Source organism: Monopterus albus, unplaced genomic scaffold (genome assembly GCF_001952655.1).
Source record: "Monopterus albus unplaced genomic scaffold, M_albus_1.0 scaffold202.1, whole genome shotgun sequence".
NCBI lineage: Eukaryota > Metazoa > Chordata > Actinopteri > Synbranchiformes > Synbranchidae > Monopterus > Monopterus albus.
Genome location: NW_018128082.1, coordinates 302585 through 324408, shown reverse-complemented (window position 1 = coordinate 324408; position 21824 = coordinate 302585). Strand labels below are relative to the sequence as shown.

At 39.7% G+C, this 21824-nt stretch overlaps 2 protein-coding genes across 5 annotated transcripts in view; both read right to left on the bottom strand.

Annotated features, from left to right (window-relative positions):
• The window catches only part of cul3b (cullin 3b), a 13615-nt gene extending 11180 nt beyond the window's left edge, over window positions 1–2435 (bottom strand). The window contains 2 exon segments of the mRNA XM_020618227.1: window positions 3–90; window positions 2154–2435. Coding sequence (XP_020473883.1) covers window positions 3–90; window positions 2154–2216 — 151 coding nt within the window. The 5' untranslated portion in view covers window positions 2217–2435.
• A 1884-nt stretch (window positions 2436–4319) lies between these two features.
• Window positions 4320–21824, bottom strand: part of pde2a (phosphodiesterase 2A) — a 155159-nt gene continuing 137654 nt past the window's right edge. For all 4 annotated transcript variants that reach the window (XM_020618221.1, XM_020618222.1, XM_020618224.1 and 1 more), the window contains 18 exons: window positions 20844–20955; window positions 20686–20725; window positions 20093–20156; window positions 19795–19876; window positions 19262–19436; window positions 17959–18071; window positions 14812–14889; window positions 14581–14703; window positions 14392–14462; window positions 13857–13979; window positions 13680–13767; window positions 13086–13133; window positions 12661–12735; window positions 12446–12545; window positions 10627–10739; window positions 9204–9242; window positions 8980–9086; window positions 4320–7739 (listed from right to left, as the gene is read on the bottom strand). In XM_020618221.1, the coding sequence (XP_020473877.1) occupies window positions 7505–7739; window positions 8980–9086; window positions 9204–9242; window positions 10627–10739; window positions 12446–12545; window positions 12661–12735; window positions 13086–13133; window positions 13680–13767; window positions 13857–13979; window positions 14392–14462; window positions 14581–14703; window positions 14812–14889; window positions 17959–18071; window positions 19262–19436; window positions 19795–19876; window positions 20093–20156; window positions 20686–20725; window positions 20844–20955 (1786 nt within the window). In that variant the 3' untranslated portion in view covers window positions 4320–7504. The remainder of the gene's footprint in view (window positions 7740–8979; window positions 9087–9203; window positions 9243–10626; window positions 10740–12445; window positions 12546–12660; window positions 12736–13085; window positions 13134–13679; window positions 13768–13856; window positions 13980–14391; window positions 14463–14580; window positions 14704–14811; window positions 14890–17958; window positions 18072–19261; window positions 19437–19794; window positions 19877–20092; window positions 20157–20685; window positions 20726–20843; window positions 20956–21824) is intronic.

Here is a 21824-nt window from a genome sequence, read left to right as displayed (position 1 = left end):
CAGGCCGCTGTTATTTTTCCTCTGAATCTCCTGGATGGCGTTCTTCAGAAGGTCCCAGATATTGTTGACATACTTTTCATCCATTGTCATCTGCAAAAAGTAGTCAGTGATGGGTTGAATAAGATGACCATGCACTAACACGGTGAACTTGTTATAGCCTACAAGAACTTAAGCAGGGAACAGGACCTTTTGCCCCGATATGAAATTCACTTTATTTCCATTCATATACATGTGTCTGTATCTATGAATTAAAATATATTTTTACCCTTTACACATAATTTTGCAAGTTACTTGTCAGGTACCTGGTATTGTGTGAGATACTTCAATAACATTGGTATGATATCTACAGTAAGGTTAGCTCATTTTGATTAGGATGAATCACATCTTCACATTTATTTGATCTCAGTTTACCTTAATAACTGAATAAATTATTGGAATAGTGGTGGGACAGTCTATTCAATAAAGGGCAATGAGCAGATGTTCAGTTTCCTAAGTGTGCTTGAGGAAGACAATGAACAACAAATCTGTATGACTTTTATTGATATGATTCAATGCGCAATATGTTTGTGTATGATTTGATTCAATCATGATACAATTAAAAATTCAATGACAACAATGTATGACTAGCTGCAGAATACCTGTACTTCATTCCTCTTTTTTCTCCCCTTTTTCTAGCACTGGTTTGATTATGTAAAGAACAACCAGATATATTGACTTGGTATGTTCTATTAGGTTATTTACAAAAAATATGAAGCCGCTGGTGTATGGACACCACACAATATATATCACTAGACAAAGTGATGCATGTTGTGACATTTTTATATTGCAATATACTGAATTTTAATATACTGTCACTTCCATAATGCACAACCCTTAATAACTATTTATGCACAATGAAATCTATTGCAAGATTTGTTCTCAAAATTTTCGAGTTCAGTTTAAAGCTGGTAGTTTATGTTTGTACAGTGTGGTTGAAAATGTGTGTCTAATTTCTGCTGATAAACAAGAAATGCAGGAGCAGGGATTTTTAAGCCACCAGTTACTATAGACAGAGTGAAAATCATGTAGTTCTGCACAGCAATAAAACGTGGTGCATTGTTATAATTACAAATTTCAAATGCTTTAAACTCAAGCAGTTATTCTCAGCTTTCGTGTGCGTTCCTAACACTTGGGAGCAAATGAGAAACTCTAACATATACTGCCCCCTAATGAGGAGGCACAGTGTGCACTCCTTCTCAGCAGATAAGCCCAAAGACATGCATGTCAAAATATGTTTCTGTCAGGACTGGGCCACATTCTGTTGAATTGCTCACACACTGTAAGCAACAGTCCTTGCAGTATTAACTCAGACTAGCTAGCACACAACTTGAAATTACTTAAAGAGAAGCAACCAAACATGGATCTGGATAAGTTCAGTCCCTGTTGGCCAGTCACAGACAGGCTGCAATTTCACTTTATGCAGAATGAGGTCAATTCATAAATGAGGTCTTACAATGACTTGCAGACAAAGGAAATCCAGTAGACAAGAATAGGAATCCTGAACCACAATTTCAACACTTAAGTTACAACAGAACTGGGACTTTGACACAATTAATATAGCTATTAAAGCGAACCCACAACCAGATTAGTTAACTGGTTTGGTTTTTGTTAGCATCCTTGTGCTGCTGTAGTGATGTTGCTGATTGCTCCTGCATACAGCTGAAAACACAGCTGGCATTTCAGTCCAGAAAGTCCGTCAGATTTAGAGCTCAGACACAACGACGGCATATATTTTATAAGGAAAGCCAAAAGCAATCAAAACAACAAGTGTCAAGAGCCAGTGCTAACGCTAGCGTCAGCTATGTCGACAGATTCTGTCGGCTAGCTAGCATTTGGGGAGTTGTGAGATACTTTAACGTTAACAACAACAACAAAAGTGATTCATTGACGTTACACTTATAGATGAGATTGTAATATAGGATAGTAGCCGCCAAACCAACCAACCTAAACTAGAGGCGAGTGGACATTTGACAGCTGCACTTTGTTTACGGTTAGGCAAGTCATATCTGCTGCTCAGCTGGTTAGTCTGCTAGCATTTAGCCAACAGCCCAGACCACGATAATCGAGTCACCGCCTCTCCGACAGGCAGAGCACCTTCTGCGATGTGCACTTACAGGAAAGGCCCGTATCCTCATTTTGGTGTCCTTCTTGGTGCCGCCTTTGCTGAGATTGGACATGATTGCCTCGTCCGTGAGCTCTGTATTCACATGAAAGTGTTCTTCGAGCAGGGAAGGGCGTGACTACTGGTTTATGGAGCAGCCAACGAGCCTTCACTCGACCTCGCAGCTCCGCGTCCCAGCACCGTAAGTTTATTGTTGACAGCCAAACGCCAAAGCCTACAGTTCTTCATAAAGCAATGGCGGACTACCTGGAGTTCTCATTGCGCAGAGCTCACGCACCCCAACTCACGCGAGAAATCAATAGTGGGGAACATTTTCTCAACTTCTGCACTTTTGTCCGATAGTGGAGTATTTGGAGTGCAGTAGAAGTATAACATGGCATGAAAAGAAAATATATGTACCTCAAAATTATAGGCTACTTAAGTATGATAGGCTACTTGAATAATGTAGTTACATTCCACCACTGACCTTAGTATAATTTAGATACATTAGAGAGTTTAGATATTAGAGCCATTTTTAATTAGAATTAATTTAATAACTTTTAGTGGCCAAGTATGTTTTACACACACACACACACACACACACAAGGAATTTGTCTCAGGTACAGAACTAACGCAGCCATCTGCAGCGCAAACTCACACACCAATGATGGCACTGTCCCTGCAAGGCGCTGACTTGGCCATCAGGAGCAACTTGGGCTTCAGTGGCTTGCCCAAGGACACTTCAACCTGTGGTCTGAGGAGAAGGGGAATTGAACCTTCCGGTTAGGGGACAACCACTCTACCTCCTGATCCACAGCCGCCCCCTCTTGTGTATGGTGATTCTTTCTGTACCTGCTATGTACTACATTAATAGCTATTTTTCAGTGATGGAGGAAGTACAGGAAGCCCTCAGATTCTTTACTTACTTTAAAGTAATAATACTACAATAGATTTAGAATGCAGGACTTTACTTGTAATGGAGTGGCGCTGAATTAACTAAGATTTAGCATAAATTTGGATAAATTAAGTAAAAATATAACATAACACTGCAGTCCATGTAGCATTTTAGTCAGACGTTAAAATTTAAACAATCATCAGACCTACAAAAGTGGGGAGTTTGTTCAAATACCAAAGTGTAACATGAAATTTCTCATTTCACATACAACTCATGGTTACCGTATAACATTATGTATGTTAAGTACTGTATGTCCCATTGAACACAATGCAATAGTGGTGGGAACATTAGCACTGTATTATTATTACTGGGGAAAAACCTCTGTCGTGACCACATATGGTGGAGTTTCATACACAGGGCAGGAAGAGGAACGGAGGGAGAAGAGGAGGGGATACTGCATGAGTTTGTTTTGATTCTCACTTTGCCTTTACGAAAGCTTCAGGTATTGTAAAACCACCCATCTTATCCCGAAGAGGGTTGCTGGGGGGCTAGAGCCAATCCCAGCTGACACTGGGCAAGAGGCGGGGTACACCCTGGACAGGTTGCCAGTCTATCACAGGGCTGACAGACAACCACACACACTCACACTCACACTCACTCCTACAGGCAACTTAGAGTTGCCAATCACCCTAAGCTGCGTGTCTATGGACTGTTGGAGGAAGCTGGAGTACCCAGAGAGAACCCACACAGGCACAGGGAGAACATGCAAACCACACAGAGAGGCCCTGGGCTTGAACTCAAACATTTTGCTGTGAGGCAACAGGGCTACTGTAAAACCAAGTTATAATCATTTTAATCCAATTATATGCTGAATATAGAATATATAGAACATACAGATCTGAATGCTGGAGAGAGGAGTTAGCACTGGACGGTGGTGGATTTTTGCCCTCAGAGCCCCCAGAGTGTTTTAATCTGGGGGCTACAATATCAGTATGTGGGACAGGCCAATATGATAAACAGAGATGACTATAGGTAAATCCCATTGTTTACCTTGCATAGTACTTGTGCGGGACAAAGACACAAGGAAAAGATACAAGTGAGGGAAATGTGAATGCAATAATGGAATTGGGATTTACCCTATACCAGTGTGACAAAGCCTTAAAGGTGCATGACCCAAACACACAACCAAGTACACTTTCATGAAGTAATACCACAGAGTATGGAGAAGCCACAGTATACTGGAGGTGTGTGTGCACATTTAAAGATGCCAACCAAGAATCCTTTCACCAAATTTATTCCAAGAAAAAAAAAAACAATCCATTTGTCTTGTCAAAAATATCCTTGTTCATTACATCTGAAATAGAACAAGACCACCAGCACTCAGAACTCAACAAAACAAATAATTAACAGCTGACTGGATTTAGTCCTCAGTATGAGCATCATGTATACATTACAAATGAGTTTGGGTTCTTATTTGTGGTAGAATATCATATGTATATCCTAAATACATGTATAGTTTTCTTTCATCCCCTCAGTCTAAAAGTCTAAGCTTGGGGTTGTTCAAGAATGGCATAAAAAAAAGAGAGAACAGAATGCAACCACTTTAAATACGTTACAGAATTGAAATACTTCCCATTGTAATAATGATAGACAATCAAGTAACATTTTCTTTTAAAACCTTGATATTTACAGCAAATATATTTGTGCCACTTTTAACGATTATGTCATAGGTGATCATTACAATGATGTTACATCACAGGTTAGAGTCCTGCTGTTCTGTGATCATGGGAAATAGTTCGGGTTCATACTTCCTGGATGAGCCGCAGTTACAAACCTGGTCACAACATATCAAAAAAGGTTCTTAAGAACACAGACCTTGTTGTCACGCAACAAAAATATTTAACTTAGATAGTTTTCACTCTGCAGCTTGGCCAGCAAGTAGAACATGTTTGCTTGGCACATACAGTATAGCCCTGACTTTCTAAAACAAACATAAAAGGACAGATACACACACAGAATAGAAAACTGTCCCACGTCCTGACTCTCAAAAGCATTTCAGGATTAAAATGGTCACAAACCACTGACTGTTTTTTTTCTCCAATGGAAACATCATGAGCGAACACTTAAATGCATTTTAAAACTCAGACCTACAGTAATAATTTAGTATCTACGGTACATAGAAGTCTATGCAACATCACAGAGGCAGACACTTCATATTGCACATGAACAAGGCAGGTACGTATGAAACAGTGGTTTGAAAATAACGGGTAAGGGAAAACCACATGTGAGAGAAGAGCTTGAAAGAGCAGCTCTTCTACAAACACACTTGTATGCCCTTTACAAACTTTATAGTAAAAATATTCAGCCCACAATGCAGACCAGGGCAGATCAGACAATGTCATCCAGTTGTGCTAATGCATATCCCAGTGTCGGTGTGACACATACATCAAACCACTTTGCGAACCAATTAATCTTCCTTCCTAATGCACCCTCATGAGACCCCTTTAAGAAATTATAAATTTAAATCCTATGATTGCGGTACTTTTGCTTTTATCTACTTTCATTAACACTATCAGAGCTGCATAAAAGGGGAGATAATATAAGAAATCCTAGCAGATAAGATCTGTCAACACCAGCTTTGTAAAGATGGGTGACACCAAACATTTCTCTCATGATGCTGAACTATCTCCAGTCCTTCCTCATTCTTTCTTTCTCTCTCATACACCCACTTGTCCATCCACCCACACTCACCCTCCATGCACAGCCTTCAGTGTTGTCCGTCTCTGACGTTTCTCTCCATGACACTATTCTCTTTATATCTTGCCCTCTGCAGCATTTTTCAATTTAAAGCACTGTAAGTGAAAACTGAATATGGCATATTGTAACACAAACCTCCTCTGCTCCTACATCTCAAGTTTCCCATGAGTCACAATCTGAAAACTTAACTCTAATTTTCCTTTAGAGTATAGGAGTTGTGACTTGTTGATGCTTTCTGGAAAGAGTAACTGATATGATGGCTACATTTCTAGTTATTTTTTAAAGCAATTCTGGGTACACTGAGACCTGAAAAATCACTACTGCATCTGCCTAATATCCACTGTTGGTTGTATACACAACTTAAAGTAGGAAGTGAAATATCATGACATCTGAGGTCATCAGAGTTATTTCACAAATATACATCTTCTGAGACAGGTCATCTTTCAATCAACACAATGATACTCAAACAATGTCTATAACAAATATACAACATACAGACTAAACAGACACTTTATTTCAATCTTCATATATTAAAAGCTCTACGAAAGGCAGCGAAGATGCGCAATAAGGCAGATCCATATGACGCACTCAGTGACAATCCATATAACACGCTCTACTCTGGCACATTTACACTAACAGATGAGATGGGATCTTTTAAAGGGCTTCAGTTGCTCTCTGTCTGAAGTGTTTTCTTTTTCTTTTGAGAAAATCAGTAAAGTAAAAAAAAAATTAAAGTAAGTGAAAAAGGTGGGATTGGAATCAATGGTGAGGGTTTTAGGTCATGAGTGGCCTTTGAGTTGCACACTTACAACTGCATGCAGGGGTGTGTTTTTAAACTTTAATGCACAGAGTGAGGAGTCATTGTTGAGGATTCTGTGACTCTGTCGTGATTGTCAGATTGTCCCTTTAAACAAACATAAAATGAGGAACTGTACATGACGGTTAAACTGTTTGTGCAGATGAACAGCAACTCCCCTTGTACAACTTGATGCTCATGAATGAACTGAATATACTTTGAACAGCTGTATGCAAAAATCTGTTCTGATGGTATAAAAATGGGCTGCGTTAATTTCTTAGCCACGGAGAAATTGGCACTGACCCAGATAAAAGGAATAATACATGAGGCGCTCATACAACATGCGTTCTTAAGCATCGGGTGAGAGGCTATGGCAGCTGCTTGTGTGTGAACAAAGCTGAGTCACTGAAATCAATATAAGCTATTATGAAACATTTTACAGAAAGTATAGCATTTTATCACACTGGTACATGTTGAAGTTCTTTTTTCCATAAGAATGAGAAGGTTTTTTTCTCTGTCTTGTATGTCTAAACAATATGCGCATGTACACGTGTGTCAGTGTGTGTGTTTTTACAATCTTAATCAGGATTGGTACTGCATGAATGAGCTTGTGGTTAGCTTGTGGTTTTTTCCAGTATAACTGCTGAAAAAGTCACCACCCTCTGCTTTCCTGAACTGGAGACACAAGCAAAATGTAGCATCTAATCACTGAATCGGCTCAGATGGATCCACTGGTTTCAAATCACTTGTTTGATTCAGTTACTTTGAAACTTTGCCCTGTCCATTCTGCATGGCCTGCTAAGCAGCTAGGTGATTGACAGCAGAGAGACCCCTCCCTCTTAGGTCACTAAAAAGGTATCCTCAGCCTCTTATTGGACCACAGAAAACTTCAGGAAACCGCCAGCAGCCTGTGTTTTCACTGACCCCTCCCTCCATCTGCATCGTCAAGGCAACCATTGAGGCAGTGGTCATCGCTCCCAAAAGCACCCTGGGATTGCAGTAGCTCATATTCCTGGTCCAGGAAGTCTAGGCTGTTGTTGCTAGGCAACCCACGAATGGTGAACTTGTGGGACACTTTGGTCCACTGCTCCCGATTTGCTGCCACTCTCTCATACAGCTCAGTGGCCCCAGGAAACAGTTCAGACAGCAGCCTGAAAGGACAGAGGACGGTGGTGGCCTGTGTTATAATCCTTTGCTTTTGTAAGGCAAGACACTTTTATCTACAGTATACAAGTCTTTGGACACTTGAGTGCTGCTGTGCAAGCTGCACACAACACTGACATAAAATTATAAAATCAATATGACGGACAGTTGTTTATTTACATCTATCAGCATTACACAGTATTGCCATTGATTTGTGAGCTGTTTCTGCTCCCTTAACAAATGTAAGTTCAGTATTCACTCTTCTTTCCCTCTCCATCAGTTCCTGAGGGAAATATCGGGCTTTTTAGCTGCTAAAAGCATCAATTTGCTCATCAGTATGTTGCTGACTTTGTCAGTCTGTTTTTTGGTGCTGAGCAGGTAGTGTACAATTAACTCTTAGAGCTTTTTTTTTTGCTAAAAAAACAACAAACAACAAGAGTAAACTAAAACAGTGAATTTGTGGGCTTCAACCACTGACATACTGTATATACAATGGACATGGTGTCACCACTTCCCACCAGTATGCAAAAATGAAGCCATAATATCATGACTGTCAGCTGCCATCTTCCTTTTTGCAAACAGATTCTGCACAGTAGCAACCACAAGTGGAGTGAGAGCATCGGGCCACCAATCAAGACTGTCAAATCAACTGAAATACACCTCTTTTTATATCTTCAAATAACTTATTAAAATCAAGCTTACCAGTAAAACAACCACTTGTACACAAGTCAGCCTGATAAAACCTACCAAAACCACAAAAGTGACCTTTGGGAAAAATGTATTTGATTTGTGGTTTTTAGTTTTTACTTTGGCTCAGGCCCACTAACATGGAGGGGGCAGAATTTATGACCTATACTACAACCAGCCACCAGGGGACGATCGTGTTACAGTGGCTTCACTTCTGGGAGCCGTCAACCTGCCTATTGATCTAAAAGTCAATGTCTTTGACCAAAAAAATGAGTTGAAAGGCACTAAAGCACTCAGTAGAGCTGAGAAATTAAATAATATTGATTAAGCCATTTTATTTAGCTAAAATAAAAACATATTGTACATCTAAATTCTATTTAGATTTAGATTTAGATGTACAATCTAAATTCTATTTAAAGTCCTACATTTTTGTTTTTGAGATTTCTGCAAAAATAGTCAAAATTATATTCACTACTTCAGTGTGGGGACCATGTTCCTAAGACAAAGTGTTTAAAGGGATCAGTGTAGGAAGGATGTGATGTTTTAGCTTTTCATACGCACTTGTAGATGGGCATGGCAATGTGTTCCATGAAGCATATCTGTAGTTCTGGGATGTACGCTTTCTCTCGGTCCATCATCTCACTGGGCCTGTTCCCCATGGCTTTTTCCTTCACACACACACACACACACGACTAATGAGCTCACTATTGGTTAAAATAGCACACACTTCAGCCACTTGCTAAACAGGTTCATGTCATTAATAACCAGCGTACACTGACACATACCAGATCTCCTTGAGAGAAGAACTCTTTATAAATCAGTTCCTGTGGACACAGAGAGGCAGACACCTGTTAATGCTTATATGGGTTCATATTCCACTGAATCACAGCTTACATTTATTTAATGCCACACAGTAAAGCAGCAAATATTAAACTGGGATGTTCCTTATTCACCTTAGTCACAAACACAATTATGATAAATTGAGACAAATCAACTGTCTATTTAGAAGTTTGATTTTTATTTATCTTTAGGCATTTTATGCATCTATTAAGTATAAACCAATTTTAAACTAAAACATTAAAAGATACTATATAATACCATTCAATACAATAAAACCATATTTGACATAAACCTGTTTTATCACACTCTAGATTTTAGTTTTGGGAGAGAATTTCTCATATTTGCAAATATAACTGTAAATACTGAATCATGATGCTGTAATCTCAGATAAAATGTAATTTCCCTTTATTACAATCTAATCTTTAGTGTTATTTTTTTCATTAATCCTCCATGTATATTTTGGTAAGTGAGGATATAATTCACTGACTGAGATCAGTGCGAGCCACACACTGTTCATTTCCTTTCCTGAATTAAAGAGAAATGTGTTTTCACGTTTGGGAAAAGGGATTACAGTGCATCTATACTGTAGGTGTTTGGGGATTTAGGGTGTTGGATTTAGGACAAGGGTCGTGGGTCTGGTGTTGAAAAGGGGGCAGACCAAGATTAAACATAATCCTAAAATGGACTGTAGTTTCACAAAATAGAATAAAAAGTAGAATATCATGCAATATAGACTGGAAGATCGTTTTCTACTGTACAGCTCTGCATCTCATAATCTTTGTCCTAGAAATTGGTGAGTTTTACTGTGTTGGGAATTGGAAATCTTTTCATCAATGTAATGATGAAAATGTGAACTGCTGTAGGCGCTGAAACCTTTTTCTAATAGCCAAGACAGTGTCTGAACTGTAACCACATCATCTATAGCCATTTATAGACCACTATAATTACCAGCTTTCTTCCCACTACTAAACTATACAACGTGTACTTCAGTAATTACTAAGCATCAATATCAATAATTGTTCAAATTACAAAGGCAGCTGTACTAACAATGAGACACATTTGTATGACTGAATATACTACAAAATATCTGTCAAATAGTTTAGCACCAACCCCACATGAGGACATCCAATTATCTGTGTGCTGATTCGTGTGCTATAATGTAAGTTACACTTATTATTAACTCAAACATGATATTCCCTAATGTGGTAAAGTATAAACTAACATATTGGCCAAAATATTAAGGTGGTTTTTTTTTCTGGAACAATGTTTTAGAATTTAATAATTAAACACATTTTATTAAATTAAATAACTAATTTGTGGTTACACTTTAATTATGCAGTACAGACAAAGGTATGGACTTCAACTGACAGCAATCTTGCGTGTGGTTTTCCAGCCCTTGGTTTGGTCTGACAGGTCACACGATGTCATCAATAGGCACAACAACAAGGAACGGTGGGTGCGGCTTTTTGCGTTGTATCCATCTGAAACACACACAAACAAATTACTTAAAGTACTCTATCTAAATACACTAAAAAGACTTACTGGGTTCTATTCTCCTGCCAGTGCAAAACCAATGAAGCTTCACACAGTCTTCAGGTGATGCTGAGGCTGTGTTTATGCTGATTAGGCTGTGCAGTGCAATTTTAGTGCTCATTTCAACCCAAAATTGCGTTTGTGTTAAAACCTGTTCAGACCACCTTTATCATAATTGCAAGTACATTGCAATTTTCTTAACAGCCAAGGCAGGGAGCACGGGCGCCGTTAGTGGGGGGAAGTTAGGACGATTCTAAGGGCCCACGAACTTTGGGGGCCCACAGATGGGTGAGGTAGAGGGCCCAACTTCAAATTTTTTCATAGGGCCCAAAACTGCTAGTGGCACCCCTGGCAGGGAGCATGAAAATAGGTGGTCAAATATATTTTACTGGCTTTAATGAACCCGTAATGAATCCACAAATGATCTGTTGGAATTCACTTTGAATAATTCGCCGTGAAATGATCTGAATTATAAAATATATGTGATACTTTAGAAATATTAATTTAAAAGAAAAAACAAAAACTAGTCCTCAGTATGTAGGGATGAGATGGAGATGGTTTGATTAGCATTATTAAAGCCAGCCCCATCCTCCACCTTCCTCCCACTGACATCGTATTTAACCTGTCTTCCATGATGCACCTGGTTGCACCCAGTATGCGCCGGTGGTCACCAAAATTGCTAAAAATTGTTGGACATATGCACTTTTGCTGGGAGTTTAGACTTGAATGTACCTCTGTGCCACATTTCAGGAAAGCAGAACCCACTGTATTTTTGTGTCCTGCTATCAACTACTATGTGTTCCAAGCTAATGTTTGTTGATAGATACTGATGATCAAAAGCTACAACTGAATGTTAGGTAAGGGCAGTTTGTATACTTTGATTAAGAAAATTGTTTCAACTGACTATTGACTCTGTATTTGCATTTAGTATTTTCCACTATTTAGTCCATGATTGACACCCAGTGGTGTGAGTTGCTAACTCATTTAGAGGCTTTTAATGTATTTGAATTGTTTTAACAGCTCAAAACAGATTCCACTGAGGAGACATCAACTCAGGATAACTTATAATTGGCTGCATTCAGGCGTAACAAACCACTGGCCTATAGGTTACAGCCAATTACATATTACATAAGAGTGCACTAAGCAACTGTCTCCTCAAAAGGGTTAATCATCCAATAAAAACAGAGGGTTATTAAAAATGTTAGTGATGAATGAATGAGGTTTGACCTCAGATCTCTGCCAAACATGTCATATAATGAAATATAGAACCAAAATGTGCCTTCTGTGTGGTGCTAACAAGCGAGTCATACTGCAAAAAAAAAAAAAAAAAAAAAAAAGGGGGATCATCATTTCAGTCTTTATGTTTACCAGTGATTATTTAGGTAAAGAATGGACATTAACCATTTGGGCTTCTGTGTGATTTGTTACAAAATTATCAAACTGGAAAATTCCTCATACTAAGTATGCTGAAAATATAATTTGTGTTTCTTTGTAATCTCTTGTATAATCAGGCCATCGTAATCTAAGGAAAATATAAACACTGCTTTGGTGTTACCGTTGTGGACTGGGCCTCCCTTTGATGGGCAGGGCTGTGAGTGAAAAGCACAATTAGAGACGTAGCTGTGCCTGCGCATACTGAACTAATGGGGCATACCGTCAGCCATCTTCTGCAAGTCCTTGAAAATGCGAAGGTGGTGAGCCAGGTCTGTGGCCAGAATGATGTCTCTCATCAAATCCAGCATGCGTTGGTAGTCCTACAAAACATCAAATCTAACTGGAAGTTGTATATACAGTGATAGCAGAAAGTGGAATTAAAATGAAAGCGGGAGAGAAATGTGTAATGTGTGAAAGTCAGCTTTTACATCCCACCTTCCTGTTGAACTTCTCAAAGATGTTGCAGCCATGAGTGTTCAGAATAGCGATGGCCTGGGCAAAGTGATGTCTCTAACGTGGCAAATAAAGTATGATGGGAACATGTACAATTAGAAAAGGGCACTTCTAAAAAGGAATGTTGAGTCATGTTGCAATGCCTCCCACTGCCTCACCACTTAGAGTTCAAGTGTGACTTTGGCCACTAGGTGTCGTAATAGAATGCAACAACAGTAGCTCTCACAGAGTGAAGTTTATTAAATCACTATAATCAGCAAGACGACTGCATTTTTCAGTCTAAAATATTAAATTGATCAATGTATGCAGATTTTTCTAAACAAATACCACATTGAGTTGGAACACACAGGTCAAAGCTTTAACAGATGTCCCATATCTCTATGATGCAGTGATAACTGGTTGTTTACCTCCATCACAGATCCCTCTGAGCTGTAGAGAGCAGCCAGCACAGATTGCTGAAAACAGAAGCACACAGACAAATGAAAACACAATCCTTTTTGTGTACACACTGTATTGACTCAAGTGAGATCCTTCACTAAAATGCTACAGTGTCCTCTCTTTAACTGTATATGTCAGCTTGAATTTAAATCCTCAGTCCGAAGCACATAAAATTAGCTGATAAAATGATGAGTGACCTTTTGCTGCTTAATGACAGTTGATAAATGTGTGTGCGTGTGTCATCTGGGCACTGCAGGGTTATGCATGATTAGAGAAAAACAGAGTAATATGCTCCTAATCACAATGGCATCTAGGGGGCAAATTCATGGAGACACAAACACACTCTCTGGCTGGCTCTTATTAGCATGCTCCATCCTGAGAGTGTAAAGGTCAATTTTTCCCCTGCTTTTATAAAGTGCAGGTGAAGCGCTGCTCTACTGCACAAATACATGTTCAGGAGGGTTAAAGTTCTGATGCCATTATCATCCTTTTTTCACAGTTATTGTTCCTGATGCTTCATCATATGCCCTCTAATAAAGCAGAAACATAATCTATGCTCTCACCGAGGCGACTTGAAAAGAATTGTTAGTGCCACGGTGGTCCAGGTCATGGCACATACAGGAGACAAAGAGTGCTAAAATCTCTATATCCCTAAAAGGAGAAGACAGTGCGCAAATGTAAAATCATTTTCAGGACATAATCAATGCTAACTTAGATGTGTTCAAGAGCAGTATACTCACTCGAGGTAGTTGGACAGCCCTAGGTTTTTATAGAGCAGGTAGCAGAAGTGTGAGACAGAAAAGGCGTGCATCCAGTTGTGGTAGGGAGGGTCCCTGTAACCTTTCTTCACCATCAGACAGAACCTAACACCAAAGCAGCAGTTCTGTTATCACTACAACACAACATGCAATTAATGGCACATTTCATTTTGGCCTTTGGAGCATGTTTGTTCTCCTTCTGCACTACTGGTCAGTTCTGATTAAAGCCTGCCCATTTAATTCCTAGAAAGCTGTTTACATATCTCTTTCCAAGATGTTTGTGTTTGGGTCTTATAGTTAGTGACAGGATCAATGAAAATGAAAGGAAATAGTAAAATTACAGTAATTTATAAAGTCAAAAAGCACTTAGAGCCCACCTAATTGACAAGAATATGATCAGATGATGGAAAAGAATTGTTAAAAAGAGCTCTAATTATTGTTAAATCATAGGTATGCAGAGTGACAAAACCACACCATGCACTTATGTTCAGTATATGAATCGATGGAGTTTTCAGACCTTGCGAGAGTGTGCATGTCAATCTTGTATGTGTTGATGAAACCCATATCTTCAAACATGCTGAGGACACACTGAAAACACACAAAACAGCATCCGTTCCATCAGTTCCCATTCTCAGGTTTTCTGTCTTATCTCTTGCTCTCTGTGTCTTTTCTCAGTCTCTCTCCGAATCCTCCCCTCCCCCCTTACTGTGGGTGTGGTGTCATCAGGCAGGGAGCGAGGTGTGTACGTGAACTCGGCGAAGCAGGGGTGGATCTCCTTCACTGGCTCGAGCCCTGTCACCAGCAGCTTAGTCACCTCTTCCTCTGAAACCTGTGACCCACACATACTGAATCATATTGAGTAAATAATTTTGACGATGTTTGAAAATACAATGTGTCTGTGTGTGAGAGCGAGTGGGACGTGCCAGTGTGATTTTACCTTCATGTGGTACATCATCATTTCATTGGCCAGGTGGGACCTGAACTGAGCTTCATGGACTCTCTTGTAGAGCAAAGACTAGAAAGACAGAAGCACTGTATTATATCAACTCTGTCTTCTTGTTTCATCTATTTATTTATTGCAATACTTGCAAAGATTGTGCAGAGTGAAGTTTTGTTTGGCACCCAAACAGCTTCCTTTTAAATTAAGGTATCTTCAGCCTCAGCATTAGTTACAGATTTTGCTTCTAACAGATTATCCAGCTGAACCTTTTCCAGTCTTTGATATTAATATATGTTGCTTCCAGTTCTACTGTCAGGAAGAGCACGAATGTGTCGACCATTCAGTGAAAAACCTATGTAAAAGGAATAAAAACTCTGGTCCTGATCAACAGCCTTCCCAGCCTCTAAGCTTGATATCACCACTATAGCTGCTGAATGTTTCACCATGTTTCATTATGCCAGTTCACTTTTTGTCCTCCCTTAGACACTGTTGGTAGGTACTGACCACTGCAGACTGGGAACACCCAACAAGACCTGCAGTGTGGGAGACGATCTGACCCAGTTGTCAGCCATCACAGTTCGGCCCTTGTCAAAGTCACTCAGATCCCTAAACTTGCCCGTTTTATATGAACTGGGTGCCTAATACACCCCACACGCTGACAGGTGCCATTGTAACGAGATAAACAATCTTATTAATTTCACCGGTCAGTGGTCATAATGTTCTGGCTGATCGGTGTATCTGTCTGTTTGTTCATATTCAAATGGAAAACCTGAGGTCCATGATTACTGAGCACATTTTAATCACTTACACATTCTCACAGCTCTGTGTCCAGTGATGGGGTAAAACAATAAAACTTAAAGTGCTGCTTACACTTCACTCCATGGGGAAATGCTCTTTTACAGCCTTCAGCGTCCTGTACACTACCGTATGGAGTGAGCATTGATAAATAATGCATTTGGTCATGTTTAAATGATTAATGAGCTATCTAGCAGGTAATTATTTTTCCAATCAAATATCCTTATAGTTACTAGATAAACTATCGAGTACCTGCGGTCATTCAAAGGTCAGACACTACAAGAGCAACTTAATAAGAAGGTGAATCGGATATGCTGGATAAAATATCATGCCAGCTGTAGTTTGTGACCTTCTGTCTCAGGTGCATGAGTCTCTCCTGCTCAAGGGCATTGTTAGAAGCAAGATAAATCGAGCCAGTTACACAGAATAGAGATGCTTTAATAAATATTTTTACTATGTTCTGGTAAAAGCTGAGCGGGGGCTGCAATAATAACAAATATAATAACTTGTTTACAGCACATGAAGAAAATATTTTGATCTGCAGAGTTGAAAGACTGGATAGATTTGCAAACAATTTGAAATCGGTGTCAAAATCTTTCAACCGCTCTGTGGATGACGGTGATATGACATGGTGCAGCCCCCACTCTCACTTTTTTCTGATCACCATTATTGTGTCAAGCATCATCGTCTTCATCCTTGTGACTGTGAGCTGCATACAGTAGTTCAGTTGTATGTGTGGGTTTAATGGGTTTGCAGCAGTCATACAATGCCTAAGACAAAAATACCACAAAAGCCACTCAGTCCCATCAGACTGACTCTCTTTAAATTTCCCTCAGGCTCGAGCTCTACTCTGCCTTGACTGATCCCATTTTCCCACACAGGATCGATCCTTCTAACAGCACTAACAAGGGATTTACCACCCGGTTTTAAGGAAGAAGAGACTCCTGATGATGGATCTACAGTAAATCCTTTCTTTTATCCCTCTCTTTGTGGTTAGACTCAATTAATGATTACAACAGTGCATGGTTCTGAGAGTTTACAGAAGTAGAATGGGAGGCAGAGCCTTTAACTATCAAGCTCCTCTCCTGTGGAACCATCTCCCAGTCTCAGTTCAGAAGGCAGACACCCCTTCTACCTTTAAGATTAGGCCTAAAACTTTCCTTTTTGATAAAGCTTATAGCTAGTTTGATATAATACTGTTGTTCTATTATTAGTTAATAATGTTTTCAATTTAACACTAGTAGGACAGTGAGGGAGGCTAGATAGGGACTCAGCATGTTGTGCTTACTTCCGATATTTCATGGCACTATATTGGCAAGTGTGGCTGAATAGAGATAAGACTGACAGTCATCTTAGTAACAGGCTGTTCTGTTGCCACTGAGTACATTTAACTGCACCAGTGGTTATAGTCAACAGGGTGGCATTCGTTTACGCCCATGTAGTGCTGTCTATGAAATTACTGGAAGTGCGTTCTAGGATAGGTGTGGATTGATGTTCCATCCATTAGTTAAAGGCCTAGGCTGGGGTCCTCCCATGATGCTCTGAGCTCCTCTCCTCACTTCCCCTCCCCTCTCCCTCCTCTCTCTCTCCTTGTACCTTTCTGCAGGTGTCCCTCTGGAGCTGTATGTTTCTGAGCAGTCACCGGCCTCATCAACCCACCCAGTGTTTGATTGTTGCTGTGTCTTGTTGCTCTTTTCTTTTCCCTCTCCTCTATCCACTCACACCAAACCGGTGGAGGCAGAAGGACGCCCGCCAAGCGCTGGGGTCTGTCAGGGGTTTCTTCCATTAAAGGGAGTTTTTGCTCCCCGCTGTAGCCAAGTGCTTGCTTAAAGGGGATTTGTACTGTAAGGTCTAGACCTTACTGTGCAAAGCGCCCTAAGAAGAATGCTGTTGTGAATTGGTGCTATATAAATAAAAGTGAATTGAATTGAATGTCCAGAGATTACACTGCTATACACTGCAACCATTTTTAACAAATGTTTAAAATCAAGCTCATACTTCATATATTTTCATTGCTGCTAACAGAGGTCATAAGAGACAGCGATAAACGGCATCTTCTGCTGTAAGGTGAGAAGTTTAAGCTCTTCATTAATTTACAGCTGATAATGCTAATCTAGCAGTTGTGCAGCTGTGAAATTGTCATTGTTATTTGAGTTTATTTACTTTATTCTTAAGATGCTTATTTGTTTATATTAAACCATACATCAACCAATCAGTGAATGAGTGGAACATTTTGACTGGTGTGGTCATAGCAGTTAATACATATACTGTGGCTAATGCACCAAGCCAGGAAATTCTAAATTTATAGTCTGTTCCTAGAAGTTTATTTCAGTGGGGGAAGAAACTTACATGGGCGATACTGATGCCGCAGTAAATGGAGAAAGCTGTGGCGAGGTCCTCATCGAAGCGGTTGAACCATGGCCCGTTCATTTTGTTCACCAACTCAGCCACCCCAATCACTTCTAGAAGAAAGAAAGGGTACAGTAACATGACATGACTACAGGTGGAGCCAGGAAACAAGAGAGAAATGGAAGGTGAGAGATTGTGGAGGGTGACAAGTTGAGGCAGAAAAGAAGTAGAGGAGAGAAGGATGGAAAGAGAGACAGCTGATGTGAAGACAGAAGGAAAGTGGAAGAGTGTGAGTCAAAGATGAGAAACTGAGGCACAGAGTCAGAAGTGCAGAACAGACATTGAATCTAACTGGTCTGCCAACATAAATTAATTTCACACTGGAGCTAAACCTAATTGCACATAGAAATATTTGCATTTCACCCCTAATCTGAACTTCATACAGTTTTCTATATGGAGACAAATCACACAAAATCAAAGGTTTCCTTGCTTGTATACAGCAAAACGCAGGAAATACCACAAAGCCTGAGGTTTCTGTCATTTCTAAGTATGGAGCTGAAAGCGGTTGCTTTGCCAAAGTGCACTTTATGCCCTTTGGCAAAGCAACCACTCCAGTTCAGTTACAGCAGGCAGAAGGATGTGATATAACAGTTCAGTGTGCTATTCTGAGACAGCACCTGTGTGGAAACGGAGCTTGGTTTTAAAAGGAAATAGGAAGAGAAGGTACGGCATGTTCTGTAAGGGTGACAGCAATAAAGCATCGACCAATAAAATATAAAAAAGTTTTTACTTTTTTTGTTAGATGCTGATAATTTAAGAAAAAAATACTGGCCATTAGTACAAGATCAGTAGCCTTACTTTTGCATTCCTAGTGCATTTTTGGAGTGTACACAGGTGACTGGGCACCTCTCTTTATATATAACAGATGTTGCCACACTGGGTTAACGCTGAGCAGAAAAACATTTAATGAGCTGTTAGTGTTTGTGTCCTGAGCTGCTGAAACAGACCAGGAGCAGCTCAATGTGTGATCTATTTAAATACTCTTTAACTAAAAGCCGATAATTAAATAGTGGTGTAACACGTTTTGATCACATCCTACTAGAAAATGTAGGTGTAATGTTTCATGGCCATATTATTATTGGTATTTATGTATTTATTTTTTTACTTACCATTTCTATTTTTGTGTGTATTAGTTTCCAAACTGTGTTATTGTGTTTATTTGGTTGATGTGTCTTATTATCAGCCACCTGTAAACAAGTGAAAACTGTTTTGTGTGTGTGTGTGTAGAAGTTGTTGTTGCTACCGTTGTTCTCATCTTTGATGGGGAAGCAGAGGATGTTGCGGGTCTTGAAGCCTGTACTGTCGTCCACGCCTCGGTAAAACAGTGGATGGGAGTAGGCATCCTTAATATTCAAGATCTGACCAGTGGTTGCCACGTGGCCTGCGATGCCTTGATCTGCTGGGATACGAAACTCCTTCTGCACTCACACACACACACACACACACACACAGCTTAAGTCATCAAGATACTTCAATTAGTATTACTGACAATAGAGACAGAGAGGAAGTGTGTGGTGAGAGTAAGGAGGGTGATAGACAACAATGTTCCCCAACCTGTGATGGCGGCCCAGGGGGTTTGGATTCTGACACTGTAATTGTAACATCCTACATTCCAGTCTAGATGGGGACCTTTGAAGTATAGTGTTCTCTGTTCTCTACTGGGGACTCTCTAATAAAGGCATAACCCCCCACAAAAAACACTTAGGAAAGGCCTCCACCTGGAATCAAAGTGGTGATGTCTACATGAGTGTGTGTGCTTGAGTATGTGTGTTGCACCTCCTCATCACTAACGACACCGCCATCAAACACTTTCGCCACCAGCTCATGACTGACGCGGTCCAGCAGGAACACAGAACAGCTGGAGGACAGTGTGAGAGGGGAACACAGAGCAGAGCAGAGAAAATCAAAGCTTTTTATCCCATTTATCTGAGATCTTTTTGTAGCTTCTATTAAATGAGGCAAGTAGGTTAAGAACAAATTGCTAAGACAGCCTTTGCAAATGGCGCTAAAGCCACACACACCGTCTTCCACACAAGCACTGAATATCCCTTTGAAGATGAATCAGAAGGCTTACATCTCTGCATCGCTGAGGTTTCTGGCCTCCACTATAATTTCCTGTAACAGCACTGACACATCATCTGGGGAAAAAAAGAGAAACAGGGGAAGTGAATGAGAGAAACGAAAAGGGCGAGAGAGGATATAAAGGAAAACAGAGGAAATTAAAAGAGCACAACAGAGCCATGTAGATGGAAACAGATCACACCATGAGTGGGGATCAGCTGTACATGCTGATAAGAGCTTTTTGTAATCAATGGTTCGGTACAGTGAGAGGCGGTTTGCTCTACTAGAAGATCAATGTTTTGTAGCTGCAATCATGATGAATCATCAATGACTTATTCTACTTCTGGTGCTTACACTTAGATAAGAATCTAAATGCCTTCATGTAATTATTGGCTCGAGAGGTGGAGCCATCATTTTTAATGCCTCTTTGATTTTATGGTCATGATCACCTTTAGGATCTGTAATATCTCACTCAATTACGAGCGCCATTTGTTTCACTAGCTGGTCACTTAAATATCAGCCATTAACACAAATTGTCCTGCAATGTTCCTTCTTCACAGAGATGAACAGAAAGTGACTGAGAGACAGACAGGAGGAGAAACTTACCCAAGTGTGTGAAGAGATTCTTGGCCACTTGTAAGAGTGCCTGTGTGGGGAAACAGCAGGCCCAAAAAAGCACTTTAAAAGGCTGCTTCATATATAGCTATGTATAAATGTGTGAGAGTGTGCATGTGAGAGTGCGAGTGTGTGGGCAAATGCGGTACCTGGCATTCCACTTTGAGTTTCTGTTCTTTCTGGAAGGCCAAAGTTGAAGTGAGGACTGTTGAAGTGTAACAGAAGCAGTGCTGGATGGCATGCTCATCTGCCTCTGTGTGTCTGCAGTGAATACACACACACACACACACACACACACACACACACACACACACACACACACACACACACACACGGTCATATGTTAAATCGGGGCTAATAGGCTGCTGTGAAACTTTGGAACCCCTTTTAACCAAACAGCAGATTGTCATGTTATACATATTTTGCATAACATGGTATGTGTTGCTGTTAATACATTTTTTAAACAGTTAAAAAATTAGAACTGAAAGTGTAAATTAACCATTTTTCACTGAAAAATCCAACTGCTCCCTGGTTCTAGCTTCTTACTTATGAGGATTTACAGCATTTTCTGCTTTATGTAATTGTAATCTGAAAACAACAAGGCAAAAAAGACTGTAATGGACCTTCTTCACTATTTTAAAAAATAATTTTATGAGTGGTGGAATGTAACTAAATACATATGCTTATGTTCAATCTGAAGATACTTTACTGAAGTATTTCCATTTTATTATCACGTCAGAGGCAAATATTTTACTTTTTACTCCAGTATATAACATCTATGTTTTTAGTTACTTTTCAGTTTGAAATTTTATAAATAAAACATCTAGTATGATCATTTTAGTAATTATGCACTGTTAAAGATTACGCTACCCAACAGTAGATCAGCTGGTCAAAGTACACGTCAAGAAGCAGTAATATTCATGAAACAATCCTTAGAAAGACAAGATGCACAACTATGAACTAAAAATGAAAACTAAATCACAGTTATGTAAGAATGAATTTAGGCAATGTTACTATAATGCTGCATGCCTAAATGACTGAAAACTGAGCCAAGCTTTATGTCTTGCATATTGTAATGTTGTAAAAGTGAACGATGTATGAACTTGCCAGTAATAAACAGGCAAGTGAGA